The following is a 21,840-nucleotide window of genomic DNA, read 5'->3' as shown; positions in this document are numbered from 1 at the left end:
CACCTCCAGGCTGGTCAACAGAACTTGATGCTCCTTGGGCTATACTGGTTTCAGAAAAAAATCAGTTGTTCAGTGTTTCTGTCTCTGCTCCTTTACAGTCTATGGCCTTGGATGTAGTGCTCCTGCTTTACCCTGAAACATACCATTTGTGAGCCCAGCCTGCCATAAAGTTAGTATTTTGTCTGAAATACTTCATGTTCCTCATAGGGCTCAGATTGTGATGTGGAAACGCCAGCCAACTTTGGAAAATACCTTGAGTCATTTTTAGCCTTCACAACCCATCCCAGCCAGGTATGTAAAGGACTGAAAGTTTCAAATGTGTTTGTGTGTGTGAATGCATAATTAAGCTAGCCTGTAGAAAACAGAACTTCAGCTGCTAAATACTGCTCTCTAGGCTCTCCATTTCAGCTGAAGGCCTGGAAGGCAGTGTTTTCTACTCCACCCCATCAGGAGCAGTTCCTGACACAGAGAACTGAGTAGAAAATTGAGAATTTGCAACCATCCCTATTAGAGATTTTTTGCTTTCTGGGATTTTGGGGGGTGCCATCAAGGTGCCTTGGCCTCAACTTAATAGTCAGTATAATTTGCTGTTGGTTTCTGATAGCAGCACTTAATGTTAGCAGTGGAAATTCCAGCACTGAAATCCTCCTGCTTCTCTCTTTTCTCTCTTCTTCCCCCAGTTTCTGCGGTCTTCCACCCAGATCACATGGGGAGCTCTTTTTCGGCATGAAGTTCTGTCTCACGACCCTTTGTTGCTGGCTGTCGTTCCCAAGTATCTCCGTGCATCAATGACCAACCTGGTGAAGGTATGAGAAAATCACAGTTGGTTGTGAGAAAGGGCCTGGTGAGCATGGCCTGTGGGTCATGGGGGAGGAGACTACATTTTTGTTGTGTTGTGGCCAGACATGATCTCCAGGCTGCTGAGCACACAGTTGTATCTTACTCCTTGCCTCCAGCCTTCATCTCCTTGAAGCTGGTGTTAGCTGTGATGGGTGGTTTCTCTTTGTTCCTGACCTTTTCCACTTTGTCTCCAGGTGGGCTTTCCTTCCAAAGCAGACAGCCCCAGCTGTGAATACTCCCGTTTTGATTTTGACAGTGATGAGGACTTCAATGCCTTCTTCAACTGTAAGTTGCCATGACCCTTTGTGCATTCTGTTGTCTGTGCCTTTCTTATGCTTTTAGTCACTGGCTGAGCTTGGAGCCTACCAAATTGGCTTGGCAGCTTCCATTTGTTTCTCAGCTTCTTAAGTCTGGATCTTGGAGTAAATTAAGTTAGGATTTTCCTGGGGCAGCTCATGTATTTAATTTTACTGTTATTTGTTGTTGTTTTGCTGGCTGGTCAGATAGATGGCCTAATAGCATCCTGGTGTGAAAGCAAGTGTGTCTTTTGGTCACCTAGAGAAGGAAATCAAACAGCCTCAATTCATGCTTAGGTTAGGAAAGGAAGGCAGCTTACAAAATACTTTAGATGCCATTCCAGAAAGAAAATCTGTCTTGGCCCTGGTAGGAAGCTTCTGGTTTAGTACCAATGTAAAGAATATTTTAGCAGAACAAGGGCATGATATTTTAGTAAAAGCCTGTTTGCACAAGCCAGCTTTTAATCCAGGCAACAGTATTAAAGGCAGTGTCCTTGAAACTCTCCTGGAGCAGCGAGAATAAAGAAAAACAATGGCACTGTGTATTGGGGAAAGAATGTAAAACAATACGTATTAACCAGTAGTAGCTTGCTGAGTCCATGGACCCTGTCGGACCCTATAAAAGTGTGCTAAAGATAGAAATAAATGACGTTCAACATACTTCTGTGAAGACTCAGTGAATAGTCTGAGACATTTTCCAGTATACCAATAGCGGGAGTTGAGCAATTAAAATAGCCAAATTTAATCGGGATCTCAAACAAGCACTGGATATTAATGATTTTACTTTTTCTTTCATTTTGTATTATTCTTCCCAGAACTGAAGTTGGTTCTCACTGGCTGGTGTAGTTCAGTACTAACTTGGGTGGGAGAATACATTGAATAAATTACATAAATTTTTACTTTTACATTTATGTCAGAAGATTTTAAGTGTTGCATTTTTTATGGCCTACTAGATAGTTTCACTTACTGTAATAAATCCATTTGAGTAGAAACGATAAAGTAGCTAAATGCACAAAGCCAGAATCTGAAATAGTTTTAGAGGGAGTTATGTTGAAGACATTACATATATAAGAAATTATAATTAATTTGAAACACAAAATAAAATTACTTGGCAACACAGTTTTATTAAACAATGGAAGTTGCATTTGTACAGTCAGCAGAGCTGATTCTTTTGTGTGGTCATGCACCGGAATATTTTGGAACAAGTGAAATTCTTGTTCTATACTTAGTTTTTAGTATATTGAAATTTGAAATTGAAAACAGGGCAGCTGGGTTTTGAGTTCAAATTTGTTTGTCATTAGTTGAATAATCTAGAACAAGTATGTGTAGCTAAAGGAAGTGGTAGTTACCTAATGCTAATAATTTTAATAATTTTATCTCAGTATCCCAAGAAGCTCTCTAAGCGGCAAATGTTTGTAGTTTGAAGACTATTTTAAATTAAGAATAGAGGCTTAATTGTAGTAAATCTGGTTTAGCATTGATGCCTCCTCCTGGTTTGAAAAAACCTGAAGAGCCAGACACAATTAAGGGATAAGGGGTTTTTATCTTGGTGAAGTAAAAGGTGCTACATTACACCTTGGCAAAGTGGTGCACCAATAAGAATCCTTATGAAATACTGAGGTAAAAACCCCTTATCCATTAATTGTGTCTGGCTCTGAGTTTTTAAGACCATGAGAAGACATCAGCATAGATTTTCATAATTCATACTGCATTTTAATTGTACTTTTTAATGTAAGTCCATCATTTTTTAGTCCACTTAAATTACTTCAAAAATTTCCTATCCTGTTGTATCTGCTTTACTGTTTGTGTATCTGTGCCCACTACACAAAGCCAGAGCAAAAATCCTTAGTGCTCACAGGTCTGCAAAATTTGCAGCATCAGCTGGTTTCCTGGGGTCTGATTTTTTCCCTGCAGCTTTCCGAGCCCAGCAAGGAGAGGTGATGAGGATGGCTTGTCGTCTGGACCCTCTAACTGGCTTCCAAATGGCTGGTGAATGGCTGAAGTACCAGCTCACAGCTCCTGTTGATCCTGGACCCATGAACTGTAGGTTACCTGAAAAAAGTTAGGGATATGAGATTTGTTTTTTAATTAAAGCCAAGAAGAAATTTCTTGGCCTTTTTTTTGTTGATGTTGTTACAGTTTTTTTAAGTGGTAGCCAAGACTCCATGCAAGATTTTCAGGCTTTTAAGGTTTTTGCAAGTTAAAAGCAAAACCATGTCAAACCCATCCCTTCCGTAATTTTTCCCTTTGGAGTCTACATGTGGAATAAGTAATGTAAAGCCCCTGGCTCCTCCTTTCCTCCCTCTAAATCTGTCTGCAGAACAGGTACAGCTGTCCCTCTGATACAATTTTACAATTGTTTGGGCCATTTTATCTTTGTAACATTGATGACTTTTGTTAGGGAAGTTATGCCTATCTGGAAAACCCCTTTTTACTCACTTTTGCTTTTCCCTGCTGTGAAGGAAGGCTGCTTGGTGCTCTGCAAAGTCACACCGAGAGCAGTCTTGCCTGCAGTGCTGAGTCTGGGCATGTGGTCTCCCTTCTTTTTCCTTCTGTGATTTGTTCATACTGCTCTGCATAGTACCTCAAAGACTTATGTCTCAGGAGCCTTCAGTTGAGTGAAGCAAATCACACGGGATTACCTTAATTGCTCCCAGTGCATCCCTGCCTGCAGAGTGTGCTTAAAATACTTGTGAGTGCTAAGGTGCTGCAGCACAGGAACTTACCAGGCTGCTGCTGAGGAGCATGGTGAGAGCTCCAGTGTTCTCTTCCTTTCAGCTAAGACAGGCGAAGGTCTCTGCTCCATCTTCTCTCCATCCTTTGTGCAGTGGGATGCCATGACATTCTTCTCGGAGAGCGTCATCAGCCAGATGTTTCGAACCATGGATAAAGATGTATGTGTATCCCATGTTCCTGCCTTCTCTTCTGGCTTCTTCTGGGTCAACACCAGTGGGTTTTTGCAGTCATGTTACTTGAGCAGTTTGTTGTAACTGGTTATCTCATGCAAAACCCAGATTGTTTGGTGAGCCATTCTCATGAGAAATAATGACCCTTCTTTTGGTGACACCAAACTCATACTGGCAGGTCTTAATTTTGGACACTATGGGATGAGAAGTCACAGGAGAGTGCTCAGATGACATGCTTTTACATAGTGCCTTGCTAGAGTAGAAGAGATTGCTTAAGGAAAATTGTATTGAGTTATTTAATTATCCTCTTAATAGATTCCCTTTAATTTTTTTTTATACTTCTAACTAAATGAGAGGAACTTATGCCCACAGAGTAGATCAGAAGCATTTATCTCTATCTTTTGTTCAACAACAGGCAAATCAGAAGGATCAGTTTGATGTAGACTGACTTGATTTTTTTATTAGATTAAGCTGCTCATGCAGTCATCAGTCTAATCACAGTAGAATAATTATGTGGGTCAATACAGTTGGTTAAGCATGGAATCTGTTGGACACTGTCAAGAGGAGAACTGGGAGACAGACTGAGAGAGGAAATTTGCCTTTCCCAGAGGGGGTGCAAGCAGTAATATGGGGACTAGAGACTGATGTCTCAAGACCGCCCTATCAACAGTGGCGATGCTGCTGTCCTTTTTGCCTCAGCCTTTTCCCATGTTTTTGTAGGAAGTATACTACAGCTTGGAGTATTGAGTGTTGCCTCCCTTTTTCTTTTCTTTTCTTTCCTTTTTTCTTTTTTTTTTTTTTTTTTGCTACCTTTGTAGGAAATCCCAGTGAATGATGGCATAGATCTGCTGCAGCTTGTCCTTAATTTTGAAACAAAAGATCCTCTCATCCTGTCCTGTGTGCTCACCAATGTCTCTGCTCTCTTTCCATTTGTCACTTACCGACCAGAATACCTCCCACAAGTACTTTCCAAGGTAGGTAGGTGCAGACCCTGCTAAAATCACATCAGCTTTTTGTGGTGCAAGGCTCTTGCACTAAACTACAGGAGTCAATCCTCTTGGTGTTGCTGTCAGGGAAGGACTATCCTTCATGTTAAAGATGGGAGAAACTGAGACTGAGGCTTGTCACAAGAAGAGTAATGTCAATTAACCCAAATTTTATAGTTCTTAGCTTTAAATCGTAGTATTATGAGTGCATGCTCTGGCCATGTTTTATTTCAAGGCCTCACTGTATTGATGATTCAACTTTCAGCTTACTCAGGGGTTCTTAACTGACTTCAGTGAAATTGCACTAAAATCTTTATTACATGTCCCTTGAGCTCAAACAGACATGAGTACTAAATATTAACAAGTTATATGAGTTTTTGATTTTTTTCTTTTCTCACAGCTGTTTGCTTCAGTTACCTTTGAAGTTGTAGAAGAAAGTAAGGTACGTCTGAATTGTCTACTAATGAGCTATAACAGTTGGACCAAATCATAGTCTAGTGGAGAGACCATCCTGAGTCTGAAGACTGCTGAAGTAGGCTCCTCAAGCATAGTTCTGCTCCTGAAAAATCTGGGCAGTCTAGATACTGCTGATCTCTATTAAGCTTTGGCTCACAAGCTTAGAATGCCATAGGTGTGCTCTAAGGCCAATACACTTAGTTCCCCAGTCAGTGCAGGCCTTCCTGAGAGTGAAATCCCTTCATTAGCTCTGTGTATTCTTTCAGTACTTGGTATACGTGGCTCTGAAGGATGCCTGTAAACCCACCAGTTACCTAAGGAATGCCTGGAGTCTTAAAACAGTCAGTAAGAGCCATGGCATCCTCACTCCTAAAGTACCCCTTGTTTGAACATGGACTTCTTGAGTTGACTACTGCTGCAGAGGAAATTTGATTGCTGCATGATTGTTTGGAGGGAGCAGGGGAGGCATGGAAATGTTTTTTTGATCTGTGCTCTACAGTGCAGAAAAATACGCAAAATGAATTTGTCTCTTGAAGATACCCTGCATTTGGCTGAACTTTTGTTTTGTTGCATTGAAGTTTGTTGTGTCTGTCCAGGCTCCTAGAACTCGAGCAGTGAAGAATGTGAGAAGGCATGCATGCTCCTCAATCATAAAGATGTGCCGGGATTACCCTCAGCTTGTCCTGGTATGTAAATGCAGTTGTCATGAAGAATCTTGCCTCAGTTTCAGTTGGATTTTGTGGGATTTTCAAGTTCCTTGGCTGCAGTTTCTGCTTTCCTTGCAAGAAGCATTCCTGCTACACAAATGGCAAAGTGGTTCATTCCCTGTACCTCTTTCCTTCCCCACTGAAAAATTTTCTGCCTGAGGAGCTGAATTGTAGATTGGTGGGTTAAATGGAAAAGTTATGAGGAGGAGGATACAAGCAGCACTGCATTGGTTTTATGGGAATGTTTGCTGAATGTCCATGTTATCACCTGTGATGGTCTCTGTTGATTCCTTAGCTGAAGACACTAGCATAGCTAATCACCAGATTTTCTTCTGTTACTTAACAGAATATAGGAGGAAAAGGAAAGTATTTGATTTTTGGATGAGCTTGAGGAGATTAGAAGACAAATACATTTAAATTCTATGAGCTATGTTTTGTTTGTTTTGCTGAAGTAAACAGTCTCTGCATGCAACATTCTTCAGATGTGTTTCTGTGGAGTGGGACCTAGGATTAATGGGAGGACCATAGGATATTTCTAGTTTAAACAAAGACATTTTTAAAGGATGTTAATTAAGGTAATTTGGAGGTTCCAGTCTGCATTCTGCAATTGATGCTAAGAACTAATGGGTTGGTTTTTGTTCCACTTCATTGGTCATTGAGCTATAGCAGTCTCTTTTCCATGGCCAGACATCCTCACTAGGAGAGCCAAGGACCCAGAGTTGCACCAAAAGATGTTCAGATGACTTTACTGAAGGGGATGATTGCTAATGCTTGTACAAAATTATGGGTAGATGTGGTGACAAGTGGAGAGAAGGAAAGGAAGAAATGCAAGAATTCCTGTGGCACTCATTGTAACCATATGCATTGTTGCCACAAGCAAAGATATAGAAGAATCCTGAGTGTGGCCAAAGAAGCAAGGTGCTTTCTGTGAGCAAATAAAAGCACCAGAACCGATTTGAAGTGTGATACTGCTTTAAGGGATATAACTGCCAAGGGAGAGATTTCCTGTTCCTATTTCAGTCATTCTGGAGAGTTAAAGTAAAATGGATGCAAGATAATAATACAGGGGTGGGGAAGAATAGAAATTCTCTTAGACTGAACATGAAGAGAAGCTTGAGTGTGGGGAGGAGATGCCTATGCTGAGAAAAAGTAAGACATGCTCCTCCAGCTGTACAGTACACCCCTTCTCTACCCTCCCCCAGTGGCCCTCCTCTGTACCAAATGCATGATGCTTTTCCACTTGGATGTGTTTTCTAGCCAAACTTTGAGATGTTGTACAACCACGTGAAACAACTGCTGTCAAATGAGCTACTTCTGACGCAGATGGAGAAGTGTGCTCTAATGGAGGCCCTTGTCCTCATCAGCAACCAGTTTAAGGACTATGAGCGACAGAAAGCTTTCTTGGAGGAGCTCATGGCTCCTGTGGCTGGCTTATGGCTCTCCCCAGAGATGCAGAGGTATGGGTTATTTTTCATTCTGTTGGTCATTTCTTCTCCAACTTTGAGCTGGAGGTGTTGAGGAAGTAATGCCATGCCCAGTAAGGAAACACAGAAGCCATAGGAAGGTGGTGGGCTGCCTGTGCCTCTTGACCTCCTGTGCTGGGGGCAGCCATTGTGATAATAGTTCTACAGTTCAGAAACTGCCAACAGACTAAATGCTGTTTGCTGAAAGTTTCTGGGTAAGAGTTGCTTAAGGTAATAAAGGAACATTCCCCAGCATGCTCAAAGCATTTGCAGAAAACGAGAAATAAAAGACATCCTTGCTCATCCCCAGGAGAAGCTGAGTTCTTACTAAAGCTGAGATGTCATGTGGCTCTGGGTGGCTGGGCATGCACAAGCGTTTTCCCAGCAGGGCCATCTTCCTAAGAGATTTGAATCTTTTAGATCTCAACAGCCCAAGAGAACTGATAATGTTTGAAGGGTGTACACATCTCTGATGCTTTTAATCATGTTCCCACATACAGGATGGAGTCTTACCTAGCCTCTCTAGCCTGCTCTGTATTTGTTAGATGTTTATTGCCAGTGCAAAGCTCTGCTTAAATTCCCTGGTAAAAACAATAATCCCATTGCTGTCTTTTGCTGCTGCCAGAGTCCTCTCAGATCCTGAAGCCTTTATATCCTACGTGGGTGCAGACAACAAAATTGCTGATCCAGTCTTGGAAGATCCTAGCGGCCTGAACCGGTCTAGAGTGAGTATCATTGCCAGGAGAGGTGTAATCACTGGTGAAAGGAGACCTGCCTCCTTCCATCCCCCATTTCTTTTGTGATTACACACGAGGTCTCCTGATTATGTATTTCTTTGGATTGTGGATCAATAAGTTTTTCAGATTACAGAATAACAGGCTGGTCTTGGCTCTTTAATCTACAGTAAAGAGCATGCAGGCCATGCAAAACCATATTACTTATCAGAGTGAAGCACACTGTTTCCTACTCTTTGTTTAATGGAGTTTGGTTTTGGAAAGGTGGCACAGTGAACTGTGGTTTTTAAACCAGGCAGTATGGAAAACCTTGTGCTCAGACTGGAGCACAGAACATAATTAAAATTCACCTGCAGAGATATGTGTTGAATTGTTAGTGTAAGGTCTCTGCTTGGACTGCAAATGGAGTTGCTGTCCTTAGATCTGTAGAAGACACTGAAATGCAGTCAATAGAGATGTGCATGTGATTTGGGGCTAATGTGTCATCTTGGATCCTGCATCTGTCCCAGCACATGAAGGATATGAGGAACTGATGGTCTAGACCCTTTTAGCAGCCTACCTGGCTGCTTGCATGCTCTTGAGAGGGTATGCATTGTCTGATAATGAATTCCTAGGCCATCCTGCCATGGCCAGGGCTCTCTGATGTTGATGGAATATAGCATGATCATTTGCTGCATTTTCCTGGCAGCAAACTCACCAGAGTTTGTTCCTGTCACCAGGTTAGGTTCACTGCCTGACATTCCCTTTGATGACATGGGGACATGTTTCTCTGAAAACCTGTTGATTCAGACTGTGATCTGGCTACAAAATGCTTCTCTACATCTCTTGCTGCAGATAAGCTTTTGTGTGTACACCATTCTGGGAGTAGTGAAACGAGCTCGTTGGCCTGCTGCTACTGAAGAGGCAAAAGCTGGAGGATTCTTTTTGGGGTACCTGCCCAGTGGAACTCCAATGTACCGTAATCCCTGCACTGAGCAGGTCCTGAAGCTTTTTGACAATTTACTTGCTCTCATAAGGTGGGTCAAGTTGACTTGAAATCATTTACATTGGCTTATAAATCTCTGAAAGCCAAACTGTGATAGATATATGGAATGCTCAGAGCATGTTTGCCCAGTGAAGCCAGTGGGAATACGAGTTGGTGCCAGTGCCCAAGTACTGTTCCTGACTGTTCACAGTGGGGACTGGCACTGGGGAAGCTGAAGCCTTCTGAATGTTCATTGGTCTGGCCTGCAAGAGGCCATCAAAGCTAATGGGAGCTTGTGCTGGGGTTGCCTTCGCCCCCTCAGCCCCTACAAGGCCACCTCTCACGTCACCACTAGGGCAGTCGCAGCTCTCATCACATCCTGCTTTGTGTTGTTCTCTCTTCAGTGTTAAATTAAGCTGGTTTTGCTGAACATGAGCAGCAGCCTCCTCTTCAAGAGCAGTGTCTGCTTTTGAAATCAGTGGATGCATACTCTCAGGCTGTTGCAGTGACTCTAAGTGTCACCAGTGTTGTGTAGATCTGGGGCAGCCAGGGGAGGGAGCAAGAGAAGGCAGAAAAGGGAAATCCTGAATAACAGTTCCCAGAATTATAAAGAAATCTCTCTCAGGGTAACTCCAGACACTGGGATTTTGCCAGACTTATGGGACAGTTTTATGAGATAACATGTTACATGCTTGAAAACTTTATGCTCTGTTCTCGGCAGGGGCCTTTTAAGAAAGAACATTTTCAGATCCACTTTGATGTTTCAGCTCCTGGGTTTGTAAGGGAAGGGGCCCTGTTACCTAAGTTCTCTCTAGTTGAGTATGTTTAGCAGTCACTCAGCTCAGGAATGTGCTGCTTGCAGAGAGAAGCAACAAGCTGGACTGTTGGGAAAAGCACACGCTGTCTTGGCCCACACGAGCAGTGTTTCTCATCACTGAGCTCTGTGTAGCACAGTGTGTTGTGGTACTTTGGCCAGTGACCAGCTAGACATACAGAATTGTGCTTTTGCCTTTTATGCTGGAAGGCTGAAGATCCTATTGATGAGTTTTTGGGAGAGGTCAGGTAGAGTTGCCCTGAGTAGCAGTAGCTTAATGCCATTTCTTTCTGACACATGTCATATTGTGTGAGACCAGCTAAACCAGTGCTCAAGGTCTGAACAGGCTGCAATAGACACTTTTTCCTCAACCAGTCACTATTCCTACCACAACTTGTGCCTTAGTAAAATTGCTTGGGATCTCTGTTACAGCAAGCTTAGGAAACTGTCATCCAACTTCTGTCACCACTTCTGTGAAGAAACAGAAACTCAGTGTCTGGCTTTTGCCACCTCCAAGAGAAGAGAACATGAGCTATGTTCTCTATTTAGTGTATAAAGGAAGAGTCTCCATGGCTGGTTTGGCCTTTTTTTGAGAAAATGAATCTGTGTTGTTCAAGCATCTCACCTGCAGACCAAAATATTTTCTGTGTACATGGTGGTAACATACATGGAGAAACCTGTACTTCACTCAAAGGTATCTGGGCTTTTCTTAAGGCTAGGTGCTCTAACAAGAACCAATGAATAATGTATTAAGAAAATAGATCTTTATGCTTCATATTTTTCCATTGCTGCTGCTGGATATATAAGCCTCTGTTTGTCAACTGCAATCTCATAGTTGTTCAGTGCAAGTGTCTTTTTGGCAAAGCTGGATCTTGTGCTATGGAGCTCCTGTTTTGTTCTTTGCTGAGTTCAGGTGCCTTTTCTCCATGTATATCTTCCTCAAGCTCTCTTTAATATGGATCACACAGGAGAATATGGAATCTGTAACTGCCTGTCAGCAGGCAGGAGGTTTTGGGATATGAGAAAGGCTGCCTGGCAGGAAAGCTGCTTGTGTTGAGGATGCCTTCAGGGACATAGTTGCATTACTGTCTGGGGATGGATGCTTCTCTTAGATCTGTGCCATTGGGCAGCTCTCTGTAGGGATAAGCAACATCCAGTGCTGCCCACATGCTTATGTGGGACAGAGATAGAGAAGTGCCTGCAGGTTGTGTTTGTTTCTGTGTGAGCAGATGTGCAAGTAGCAGTAGCATGGGTCTGGCTGAGCAGGTGGGTCCGCTGCTCTCTGGATAGTGTGTGGCATTCTGCTGCTGTGTTAGCAGACAGAAGCAGTGAAGCTGTTAAGCCATTAGCCTTTGCCAGGATGGTAAGTAGCTTGAAGGTAGGTTATGGGTGATCAGAGAACTCAGAAGAATGAGATAGTCCAGGCAGTGGAAAAATAAGGTATCTTTGAATGGCACCTACCTGTGTTTGTGTTGGTAGCTGTATTTAATGAATTATTTTGAAGTTGCTTTATTAATCACTGCTTGCAGTTTCCAGACTAATAATTCTCCTGTCCTCTGTGGCACCTCATTTCCTGTAGGTGTTTTCTAGCTTCTGGCTTAAAATGTTCACTCCTGAATGTAAACCCAAATCATGATTTTCAGCCACCTTGATGCCTTTCTGCAGTCAGTAGCTGCATGACCTGATGGGTGCAGAGCCTTTATTGTGCTGGGATTTGCTTGTGTTTTGTTACAAATTAAGTGCTCAGGCTCAGCAAATGCTTTGCTTAGACAAAGGCATTTTTGGAGCTCCTGATGACGAGATGCTGACATTGCCAAAGCATTAATGCTGGTGAAAGAATTCTTGGGTAGACATGGATGCTGGAGGCATTTTCATTTTAGACAGCTCCAGCTTTGGAAAAGGATTGTTCGATCATGGACTGTCCTAAAGGACTCATCTTCTGGTTTACAAGGTGTTCTCTCTAGGCATCAGATACTCTTTCTAGCAGAGCTGTGACCATCACTGAAAATTTCCCAAGTCCTGCCATATCCTTTGCTTGTCTTTTCTTAAAGCAGAAATGTCTCTTGAAATTAGTTTTACTTTGTTTTCCTGTGTGTGGGGTACCCAGGAGTGCTGATTAGTATCAGCTGGAACATGCCTAGGGGCTACATCATCATACATGAGGGCTGTTGAATGCCTTTATAACTCCCATGGGAGGTGGGTGATAGGCCATTTTCTTTCCATTCCCACTGGGAACTTGCTAAAGTATTAAGAGAACTTGCCCTGTAAGTGAACATCTGCTTCCCAACTCTCAGACTTAAAATGCTTCAAGGACTCTGAAACAACTAAGGACCATGACCTTCAGGATATGATGTCTGGCCTGTCCTGCTGGAGTTAGTGCAGTGGGATTTCAGGGTTCACCTTTGCAATTCCACAGTCCCTGCATTTGCCCCACTGGCCTTCCTCCCAGCATGAAGCAATGCCAACACTGGCGTGCAGTGGGCAGGAGACATACAAGAGATTATTTTAGTGGCTAGGTTTCAGCCTCAAGCAGAAATGTACAGTTTTTTGAGTCAGTGGGGGCAACATTAACCAGTGTGGAAGCTGGGCTGTTCCTTGGCCCTTCTTTGCAAAGTAGAATCAGCTTGTACCCCTTTGAGGCTGTTGTATGGTGTTAGATTCAGCCCAGAATGAGAGTATGAGGCTTTAAGAAGTCATTTGTGTAGCTCTTTCTTAATAAGTTCACATACTTGCCTTCCTCACATGCAGTGAGCAGGGTAGTATTTAACACTCAGAGAGAAACAGGATAGTTGCTGTTTTGGAGCTTTCTGCAAATGCAGGCAGTCATCACTGCATCGGGGTTGCCAGAATTATGAACGTAGACCTTAAAAAAAAAAAATAAACCCAAAGAACCAATAATTAATAGATGAGTGAAAGCTGAGACTCTGGAGAACATCCTGAGGTTGGTCCACCCTCCCTTCCCCCAGCCATTCCCATGTACCCCCTGCTTTGGGAAACGCTGCTTGAGGAGGAGATACTGAGTTGCCCTTGATCACCTCTAGAAGCAGGTACAATGGCATTGCAGTTTTGGAGGAGGCTGCAGGATTTGTGCTGTGTGCAGCTGGCGACACCCAGAGTGGAGGTCTGAGGTCTCAAAGGAGAGAGGTAGGTGAGAGAGACACCCCGGCCGAGTCCAGCTCTGAGTGTCAGTACCCTGGCTAAGAGAGGGGACGGGACCCATTTTGGCCTGGATGGCAAGAACCAGCCACCCATGGCTGAATTGGTATCCCTTGCAGACAGCTGACAGCACCCACTTCCTGTGATGCGGAATTGTTCCCAGCTGGATGTGTTGTCCAGGGTGCATGTGTGCCTGCCATGAGTAACATCTTATCAGACTGATGTTCTCACTAGAGTCCCTCCGATGCCACCTGCCATTTCTGGGGACTGTGACCCATCCCTGAGGGGCAGTGTGTGTATTTTAGAGCTGAAACAGCCCCTCCCTCTGCGGGGGCCTTAGGTGCAGAAGATCTTTTGAGACAACAGAATCTATGTCTTCTCGGTTTTAAGAATACAGTCTCTGATCCCTTTGGCCAAGCTAATAAGTTGTTCCCAGCATCATCTGAAGAATTGCTGGGAGTTTTTACTGCCAATGCTTGCAGGGGGTGGGGATGAACTGAAATAAGTGGAAGCAGCAGCCAGGAGATTCAGGACAGGAGGTGGAGTCACTCCATGTCTCTGTTGAGTCAGCTTCCCCAATATTTTTGCAGGTGGGGAAGGGGGATCCCATGCACATGTGCGTGGTCTCACCTTCCCCATCATCTGCCTCAGAAGAGCAGGTCACAAGCTGAAGGAGAGGATTCCACTGTCAAGGGCAAAAAGTGGTTGACTTATATGAGTATAAACCAAATGCTCTTCTGTTTCAGAACTCACAACAACCTCTACATGCCAGAGATGGTGGCTAGGCTGGGGGATACATTTGCAAAGGCCTTGGACATGCTGGAGGTGGAGAAGAATGCCATTCTAGGTAAGAGGCTTCTTTTCAGGAGGGCATATGTGGGCAGATTCTTAGGGATATGTGAGTCAATGATCTGTCCATAACAGTGGAATTGAAATAGGGCTGGAGGACCAGGTTCTTCATAGTATTTGCAGCTCAGCTGTGATTTGAACTGGCTGAAACAAAGACATTAAATTTTAAGTTATAGGTCTCAGACACATTGGTTTCTTCTGCATGCATTGAAGGGTATGCTACAAAACTGCTTGTCCCAACTGTGGGAAGGTGGTGGTTTCTGCAGCATGGCATTTCAGGCTGCAGAGGCTGGATGGAGGGTACTGTAATTGTCTGCCTTTGAGCACAATTAGTGCTCAGAAGGAGCCCTGAGTGCAGGTGCAGAGACCTGTCCTGGAGGGCAAGAGCCAAGTTGTGCAGTGTGGCCCTGGTGTTTGTTTCTAGACAGTGTGCTAGAAAGAAGTCTTTGGAGCCTTCTTAAAACAGGTGTGAGTTTGTGAACACAGGAGCCTTTCCAGCCAAGCAGAAGCAGATGGCTTTGTGGATAAAGCGTGGATCCTAACTTTGGAAATGGGGGTTTAATTTCAGGTTCTGACAGACAGTAAAATATTTTAGGGAAGTTGCTTTGTCTTTCTCCATTTCCTATCTATAAAATGAGGACATGCTTCCTTTATCTGACTTTAAAAACTGTCTGTGAGCCCCTACACATAAAGCAGCAGGGCCTTGATCTCCGCTCTAAACTTTTTAATATCATAGTTCGACAGTAGCCTGTATCCTGACAGAGAATACAAACCTGAAGGAATGAGCCGTTAGAGGAGCTACAACAACCTCAGTGGAAACACCTTTGCTCTGGGTGCAGCCAACCTGAACCTGGCTGACCTCTGACTTTCTGCCCTAGGGTTGCTGCACTACTTCCTACTTGGCTCTTGCCAAGGGTTTCCCTTGCTGCCATCAAACTGGCTGGGGCCTGCCCGGTGTGCTCTGAAGGTGCACTGTGTTCTCATCATTAATGTAACTGAATTTATCCCTTTCCACAGGTCTCCCTCAGCCTTTGTTGGAGCTTTATGACTCTCCTGTTTACAAAACAGTCTTAGAAAGGATGCAGGGCTTCTTCTGTACCCTCTATGACAACTGGTAAGAGCACCACATCTCTCACCACGATACATCACTGCACAGGCAGAGCAGTAGGTTATTGTGGGGTCCTGACTTCCTTTAGAGTCAGACTTTTGGCATGAGCTGTATCCTGCAGTATGCAAGTACAAGCTGCAGTGGTGGCCTGTACTGAGTGGCTGTAACCTGCCACACAGACGTGGAACGGTCTGGAAAAAGTACCTCAAAATGGGCATCTGCTTTTAGCTCCTCTGTAGTTAGGTAGTCAGATTGGAGCGCTTACCTGATACCCTCATCTGGTTTATCTCTTCTGCCACTTCTAATTATGTGCCAGGGTACATCAGCACTTGAAAATACCTTGTAGTGCTTAAATGCTTAAGTCATTGTTCCTCTGCAGGTATTCCAGAAAAAAGAGATAGTGTGCTAAAATTCCTTCACAGTATTTGTTTAGGAATGTGACAACTGTGTAGTCTCAAGATGATTGTACTTGTAGCCTTTGCAGATCAGAGATGTGGTACTTGTTATGTGGCAGGCTTGTAACCAATTTGTTTTCTGTTGAAGTTTTCACATCCTGGGAAATGCAGGCCCCTCCATGCAACAGGATTTCTACACTGTTGAGGGTCTCGCCACCCAGCTCCTCAGCTCTGCTTTCAACAACCTCAACAACATTCCTGATTACAGACTGCGTCCCATGCTCCGTATCCTTCCATCACTCTCTAATGCCAGCTTGGGAGGCTCTGAAGACATGAATTTAAACCTTGCATTGTTTTCAGTATGGCCAAGACAAAGAAGGGTGATTGAGTAGGTAAACAGACAAGGTACACCTGGTGCAGATGATGTGTGAGCCTAGGAGGGCACGAGCAGAAAGAGCATTGCATAATAAAGGTCAGAATAAATGCACAGGATTTGTGTGGTTCTGGAGGCACTGGGAGAGGGGTGTAAGTGCCTTCTGAGGGGCAAAGGGACTTGGATAGTGAGCAGCTTGACATTAGGATGTGTTTCTCTGGGAGATCATGTGGGTTTCCCAGCCCACTTTCTGGGGCTAGACATTCAGTCTCACAGCTAGGAAATGGGTGCTAAGCACCCTTAACTTTGCTAGCTGAACTGTCAGGGGAAAGAGCTGAATAACTGATGTTCTTGCTGTATAGAGATGCCATTTGTTAATTCAGGGCTGTGAGAAAGTGTCTGTCCCTTGGCCTCCCGGTGGAGTGGGTTGGCTTGGGAACTCTGCTGCAGCCTTTCTAGCAACTGGCGTTTGGTCTTGGATCTCTTCCTTAACTGGGCTGTTCAGGTGTGTTTGTGAAGCCCTTGGTACTTTCCTGTCCCTCAGAATACTATGAAACCCTTGTCTGCCCCATGCTGGGACCACTCTTTACGTATCTGCACTTGGTAAGAAAACACCTTGTCCAGCTTGCCTGTTCCTTGACACCCTGACTCCCTGTAGCAACTGGCAGCAACGTGTGGGAATGTCTGTCTCTACAGAGCCAGCAGGGACAAGGGCAGAGCCTTGATGCTTAATGATTTTGGTGATGTTTGGGGGGGGCTTTAAAGTGCATTGAGCCCTGGCTGTTGCACAGCACCACTTGCTGTGAGTTCAAACCTGTGGACATAAACTCCTCGACCTGCAGCCCTGAGACATTTTTCATTTGTTGATGTTTTGTTTCCCCATGTCCTCTCATTTTCATGACAGCTCATTCACATTCCAACACCCTTGGTACCAGTTCTCCTGCATTCAGAATGGGTCTTTGGCATGAGAGCTGTGTTTAAAGCTCTTGTGCTTCTTCCAGCAGCTGTTGCTTGGGTCTCCTTGCATTGTGTCCAGATTCAATTTTTCCTTTTGTCTTGAACAGAGGTTGTCCCAGAAATGGCAGGTGATCAACCAGCGAAGCATGCTCTGGTAAGCTTCCACCCCTTGGTACAAAGAGGGAAATGGGGAATGGGATGGAGATTTGGTGTTTTACGTGGCCCTTTGCCCAGATACAGCCCTGCCAGCAAGGGCTGGAAGATACACTGGTGACTCATTCCCTGTGTTTGGGTGGAGGGGGTGCTTGATGACATTGGCTCCTGTCAGACTAAAACCTGTTCTCCTCAGTGAGGATGATGCTGCAGATGACAACCCTGAGTCTCAGGAGATGCTTGAGGAACAGCTGGTCAGGCTGCTAACTCGAGAAGTCATGGATCTCGCCAGTAAGTGAAATCAGGCTAGATCTCCTGAGATATTTGGGAAGTTTTCCCTGGAAAGGCCAATAGGAATTCCAGTGTGCAGTAAAATTTAATTATAACCACCAGTAGTATCTAACATAACCATGAGAAGGCAGATGTGAGACAGCTCAGCCAAAATCTTAGCTAAAACCTAGTAAGAGATAATTTAAAACTTTCAAAAGAGAGATTCTTCCTTTTGTTAGCTTTCAGAGCTCCATGGTTTTGGCACTGTTCCTGTAACAATCCAATCCTACAGGGAATTGGGTTCTCCCATTCTGTGCTTTGGAACCCAGTATGGGACATGGATTTATGGACAAGGCAAGTGTAGAGCAGTTTTGTTGTTGGTAATTGCCATGTCTCTAACCAGACATAAGGGAAGAGTCCCTCCCCCAGAGCAGACTCCCTTGTGTTCCTCTTCTCCAACATCATTTTTGTGTCAGCGTGGCTTTGTGCAGGAAGGCTGGGGAAATTGATTCCATGGAGATCACAGATTTGTCTTCTGTCTCCTTTCTCAACTGGCCTTTTGCTTTAAATCAGTGTTCTTCTTGGATTATGGGATTCAGATGGTTTTGCACATTCCTGCTTCTCTGTAGTCAGAAGCAACCATTGTGCAGCAGGTTCCACTGTGGGAAGGTGCTGTGGGTGAGGTGTGACAGCCTTCCAGGTAGTGCAGTATTGAGCTTTTATACTGGGCTTTCTGATTCTTCAGATTCCCTGTAAGAGCTGGGGGAGCTTGAAGCACCTGTGAGCCCACCAGAGTCTGTAGGATAATCTCTGCATGTTCTGCAGTAGCATCTTCCCTTTTCTGCTCCTCTGACCTGCAACTGTTTTTGCAGCTGTTTGCTGTGTTTCTAAGAAAGGTGTTGAACAGAACACTACTGCTGCTGTAGATGGAGATGGTAAGTAAATGCCTGCCTTTGCCTTTCCTACCCTTGGTGTACACAAATGCTGTTCCTTTCCTGTTTCTTGAGGGGGAGGCTGGGCTGATGCTGGAGGTTCTGTGTCAGGGGTATAGGTTTGGTAAGAAGCCTTCACCTCTGTCCTGCCCAGCGTGTCTGGGGGCCACAGAAAAACCCAGTCTAGCCTGGAAACTAATGTGCTGTAAGGGTTCATGGGTGGCATGTTGGAGCAGCTGGTTCTTAAGGTTCTGAGAAGTGAGCTGAGGAGCAGAGGGGACATGAACAGTTTCCCAAGAGCTGAAGGCAGCCAGTTGCATGCCCCTCCTGCCCCACAAAGGATGGTTTCTTTTTGCTTGAAAAGATGTTCTGGGTAAGCTGTTCCAGGACACTGATGCTGTGTGCTGTCTCCTGGCTCCCAGCTTAGTTCTTGTAGCCCCCCCTGTGTCCCCTCAGTCCTTGGGAGGCCACATTCACAGTGCAGCCTTTGCTCTGCAGATGATGAGGCGATGGCCACGGAGGTGACTCCCCCTGCCAACGCAGAGCTCACCGAGCTTGGCAAGTGTCTGATGAAGCAAGAGGTAAGAGCATGTGCTCTGACTGCCACCATCCTTTCTCTGTACTCTTTGTCACACTTGTCTGCTCTGCAGCCAAACGGTGCTGCAGAGATCTAGGCTGCTGGAGCATTCCCCTTGTGGGAATAACCTCTTGGGAATATGCATGGCTTTTAAGGGCCTTGCAGAAGCCACAAAGCAAACGGGAGTTGGGATCCAATTGTAACACATGGCTAAAGAGCTTTAGCCCTCCTGGGGAAGAGGTCCTGGGCATTCAGCTCCCTGGCTCTGCCTTCATCCTGGGCCCCAGTCTTCATGAGGAGGAACTTCATCCATTTTTTTTTTTTCTGTAAAATCTGCCTGAGGTGGTACAGGAGCCACAGTGCTAATACCACCCATTGTGCAGAGTACCTTTATCCCAGTATTCCTGTACTCTCTGCTGTGGATGCCTCAGAAGCTCTTCTAGAAGCTTTTGCAGTGACTTGAGAGTAGCAGCTGAGGGGAGTCCATAAGCGCTCCAGGGTCTTTCCCAGGGAGATGAAGGGAACAGATTAACTTAGCACTGATCCCTCATGGTGCACACTGGGTGAAAACCTTCTGCTGGAGCAACAGTAAGATGCAGGATTCTCAGAGGCTCCTGCAGATTCTCTGAATTCTTTTTTGGATACCATCAGGATTGAATGCTGGAAGTAAGAAATAGTGCCTCTGACTGGTTTTCCTGACTCCTTTTCAGGATGTTTGCACTGCAGTGCTGATCACTGCCTACACATCCCTGTCCTGGAAGGACACCTTGTCCTGCCAAAGAACCACAACACAGCTTTGCTGGCCACTGCTCAAACAGGTACCTGTGGGAGGAAGAAGGGATTAGTTCTGGCAGGGTCTGAATGTTGTGAGAAGCGTGGCTGCTTCACCCCTGGGCACCTTCTCCCTCAGGAAGAGCAAGCTGTTGCAGAAAGGTGGCTGCGTACCAGTTTCTTGCTTCAATGCTGACAGTGCTTCTTCCCCAGGTGCTTCCAGGAAACCTCCTTCCCGATGCCGTGTCCTGGTTTTTCACAAGTGTGCTGAAGGGCTTACAGGTACATGGGCAACACGATGGCTGCATGGCAGCTCTTGTCCACCTGGCTTTCCAGATCTACGAGGCCTTGGTGAGAAATTCTGTTCTTCATCCAAATGTGAGGTTGAGGAATGTGAGGGGAATGGTGAAAACTAATCCCATGCCCAGTGGGTTCGGGGCAGGGGAGTGCATGACCCCCAAGGAGGGCAAGGCTGTTACTCTGGCAGAGCTGGGTTAATGGTACTTCTCCATGCAGCGCCCTCGCTATGGTGAGCTGAAGGCAGTGATGGAGCAGATCCCAGACATCCAGCTGGACTCTTTGGAGCAGTTTGATTCAAAGCTTCTCAACCCAACACTGCAGAAGGTGGCCGACAAGCGCCGGAAGGATCACTTCAAGCGCCTCATCTCAGGTTGCATTGGGGTAAGTGATACCCTGGAGGAAGATTTCACAGCAGTATGCTGCAGAAGTGATGGGGTGGCTGGCCTGCCTCCTCTCACCAGCCATCCCCCTTCCCAGCCAGGAAGCTGTAGCAGCATGTTTAGTGTTTGTTCTGGCTCTCTTCACCCCAGGGTCCAGCAGACTGAGCAGTCCCTCCAGCAATGGCCTCTCATTGAGAGGCAGCAAGCACCTTGCACAAAGGTGCCTGGGGAAACAGGGTGCTAAAATGTTTGATTGAAGTTGCTGGGTGGGCATTGGACTTCCATGAGGATGGTGGTGGTGGAACCTTGGACATTGAATTAGAAGCTGGGGAGCTGGTATTTTAAAAGTTACCTCAGTGTCCTGGCACTTGGGAAAGGCCAGGCCTGACATTCCTCAAAATGCAAGTACAGGGTCTGGGCTTAGGGATTGCTCAGAACCTGGGTTCTGCATTGGCTGTGCAAGAAGCTGCCCCTGAGCTGAGCGGGGGTATGAACAGTGACTGATGCCTGCCTATCTGTCCTCTGCAGAAGCCCATCGGGGAGCAGTTCCGCAAGGAGGTTCATATCCGGAACCTTCCATCTCTCTTCAAAAAGGTGAAGCCATCACTGGAGACAGATGTGCTAGAAAACGAGGATGGAGAGGGCTTCAATGTACTCTTCGAGCCCTGAGCCTGGGATGCTGCAGCCATCTCCTCCCTTACCTTAAAATTTGTCTCTCCTCATAGTAAGCACATTAGATTCTCCTTGTCACCGCCTCCACAAGCATTCGTCTGAATAAAGCCCCTTACGGGTCCTGTCCCCTTCTCTTCCATACACTGGGATGGGGCCTGCGGTGGCATTTGAACCAGTCAATATTAAGCTCTTCCCCTGACTCTTTCCCCTCCATTGGATGAGCATCTTTAGACCTCTGCTTCTCTGCAAGGTGGGAGCTGAGTCCATAGACCTCTTTAGGGTAAAGCCTGATCATCTTGTAGCCTCGGGTCACTCTTGCTCCACCTCTTCATCCCTTGGGGTTTAGGATTAATGCAAACGGCAGAGTAGTGTGCCATGTGAAAAGGGGCTACCCTAATCTTCCTCTGGGTGCTAGTAGCCAGGCTTTGTAGGGAACACATCGGACACTCCTGTCATGCTTATCAGCACTCGTCCCTAGCGGACTGGAATTCTGCTGAACCCGTTTCCCTCCAGGATGCTGAGCCTTGGGCTGAGGGCTGCGTGCCAGGAAGCCTAGCAGTGCTCTAGGATCTCCTGTGAGATCAGCCTTTCTAAGGTGCAACTGCTCTCTAGAAAGAGGCAGAGACTGTCATATATATACATATATATGTACAGATATGATCATACAGCTTGTTCTACCCAGAGCCAAATGGAAGGCTTTTACTTTGTGCCAGCCTTTCTTGGACATCTCTCAGGGGGAGCAGGACATACTGTTTTCTTTTGGTTTTTCTTTTTTTTTTTT

General features: G+C 45.3%; 1 protein-coding gene across 5 annotated transcripts in view; it reads left to right on the top strand.

Annotated features, from left to right (window-relative positions):
- Positions 1–21,239, top strand: part of XPO5 (exportin 5) — a 28,673-nt gene extending 7,434 nt beyond the window's left edge. For 2 of the 5 annotated variants that reach the window (XM_015621316.3, XM_015621314.2), the window contains 23 exons: positions 208–291; positions 681–806; positions 1,035–1,125; positions 3,051–3,179; positions 3,915–4,030; positions 4,861–5,016; positions 5,429–5,470; positions 6,063–6,170; positions 7,449–7,648; positions 8,280–8,379; positions 9,223–9,404; positions 14,069–14,169; positions 15,189–15,285; positions 15,823–15,959; positions 16,553–16,650; positions 17,112–17,158; positions 17,354–17,448; positions 18,300–18,362; positions 18,858–18,940; positions 19,647–19,754; positions 19,921–20,058; positions 20,224–20,388; positions 20,916–21,239. In XM_015621316.3, coding sequence (XP_015476802.1) covers positions 208–291; positions 681–806; positions 1,035–1,125; positions 3,051–3,179; positions 3,915–4,030; positions 4,861–5,016; positions 5,429–5,470; positions 6,063–6,170; positions 7,449–7,648; positions 8,280–8,379; positions 9,223–9,404; positions 14,069–14,169; positions 15,189–15,285; positions 15,823–15,959; positions 16,553–16,650; positions 17,112–17,158; positions 17,354–17,448; positions 18,300–18,362; positions 18,858–18,940; positions 19,647–19,754; positions 19,921–20,058; positions 20,224–20,388; positions 20,916–21,056 — 2,607 coding nt within the window. In that variant the 3' untranslated portion in view covers positions 21,057–21,239. The other 3 variants (XM_015621317.2, XM_015621315.2, XM_033512636.1) reach the window with 2 other exon arrangements.
- Positions 21,240–21,840: the final 601 nt, after the last annotated feature.

The sequence above is a fragment of the Parus major genome, chromosome 3 (assembly GCF_001522545.3).
Source record: "Parus major isolate Abel chromosome 3, Parus_major1.1, whole genome shotgun sequence".
Classification (NCBI taxonomy): domain Eukaryota; kingdom Metazoa; phylum Chordata; class Aves; order Passeriformes; family Paridae; genus Parus; species Parus major.
This window is presented reverse-complemented; position numbering and strand designations above follow the sequence as displayed.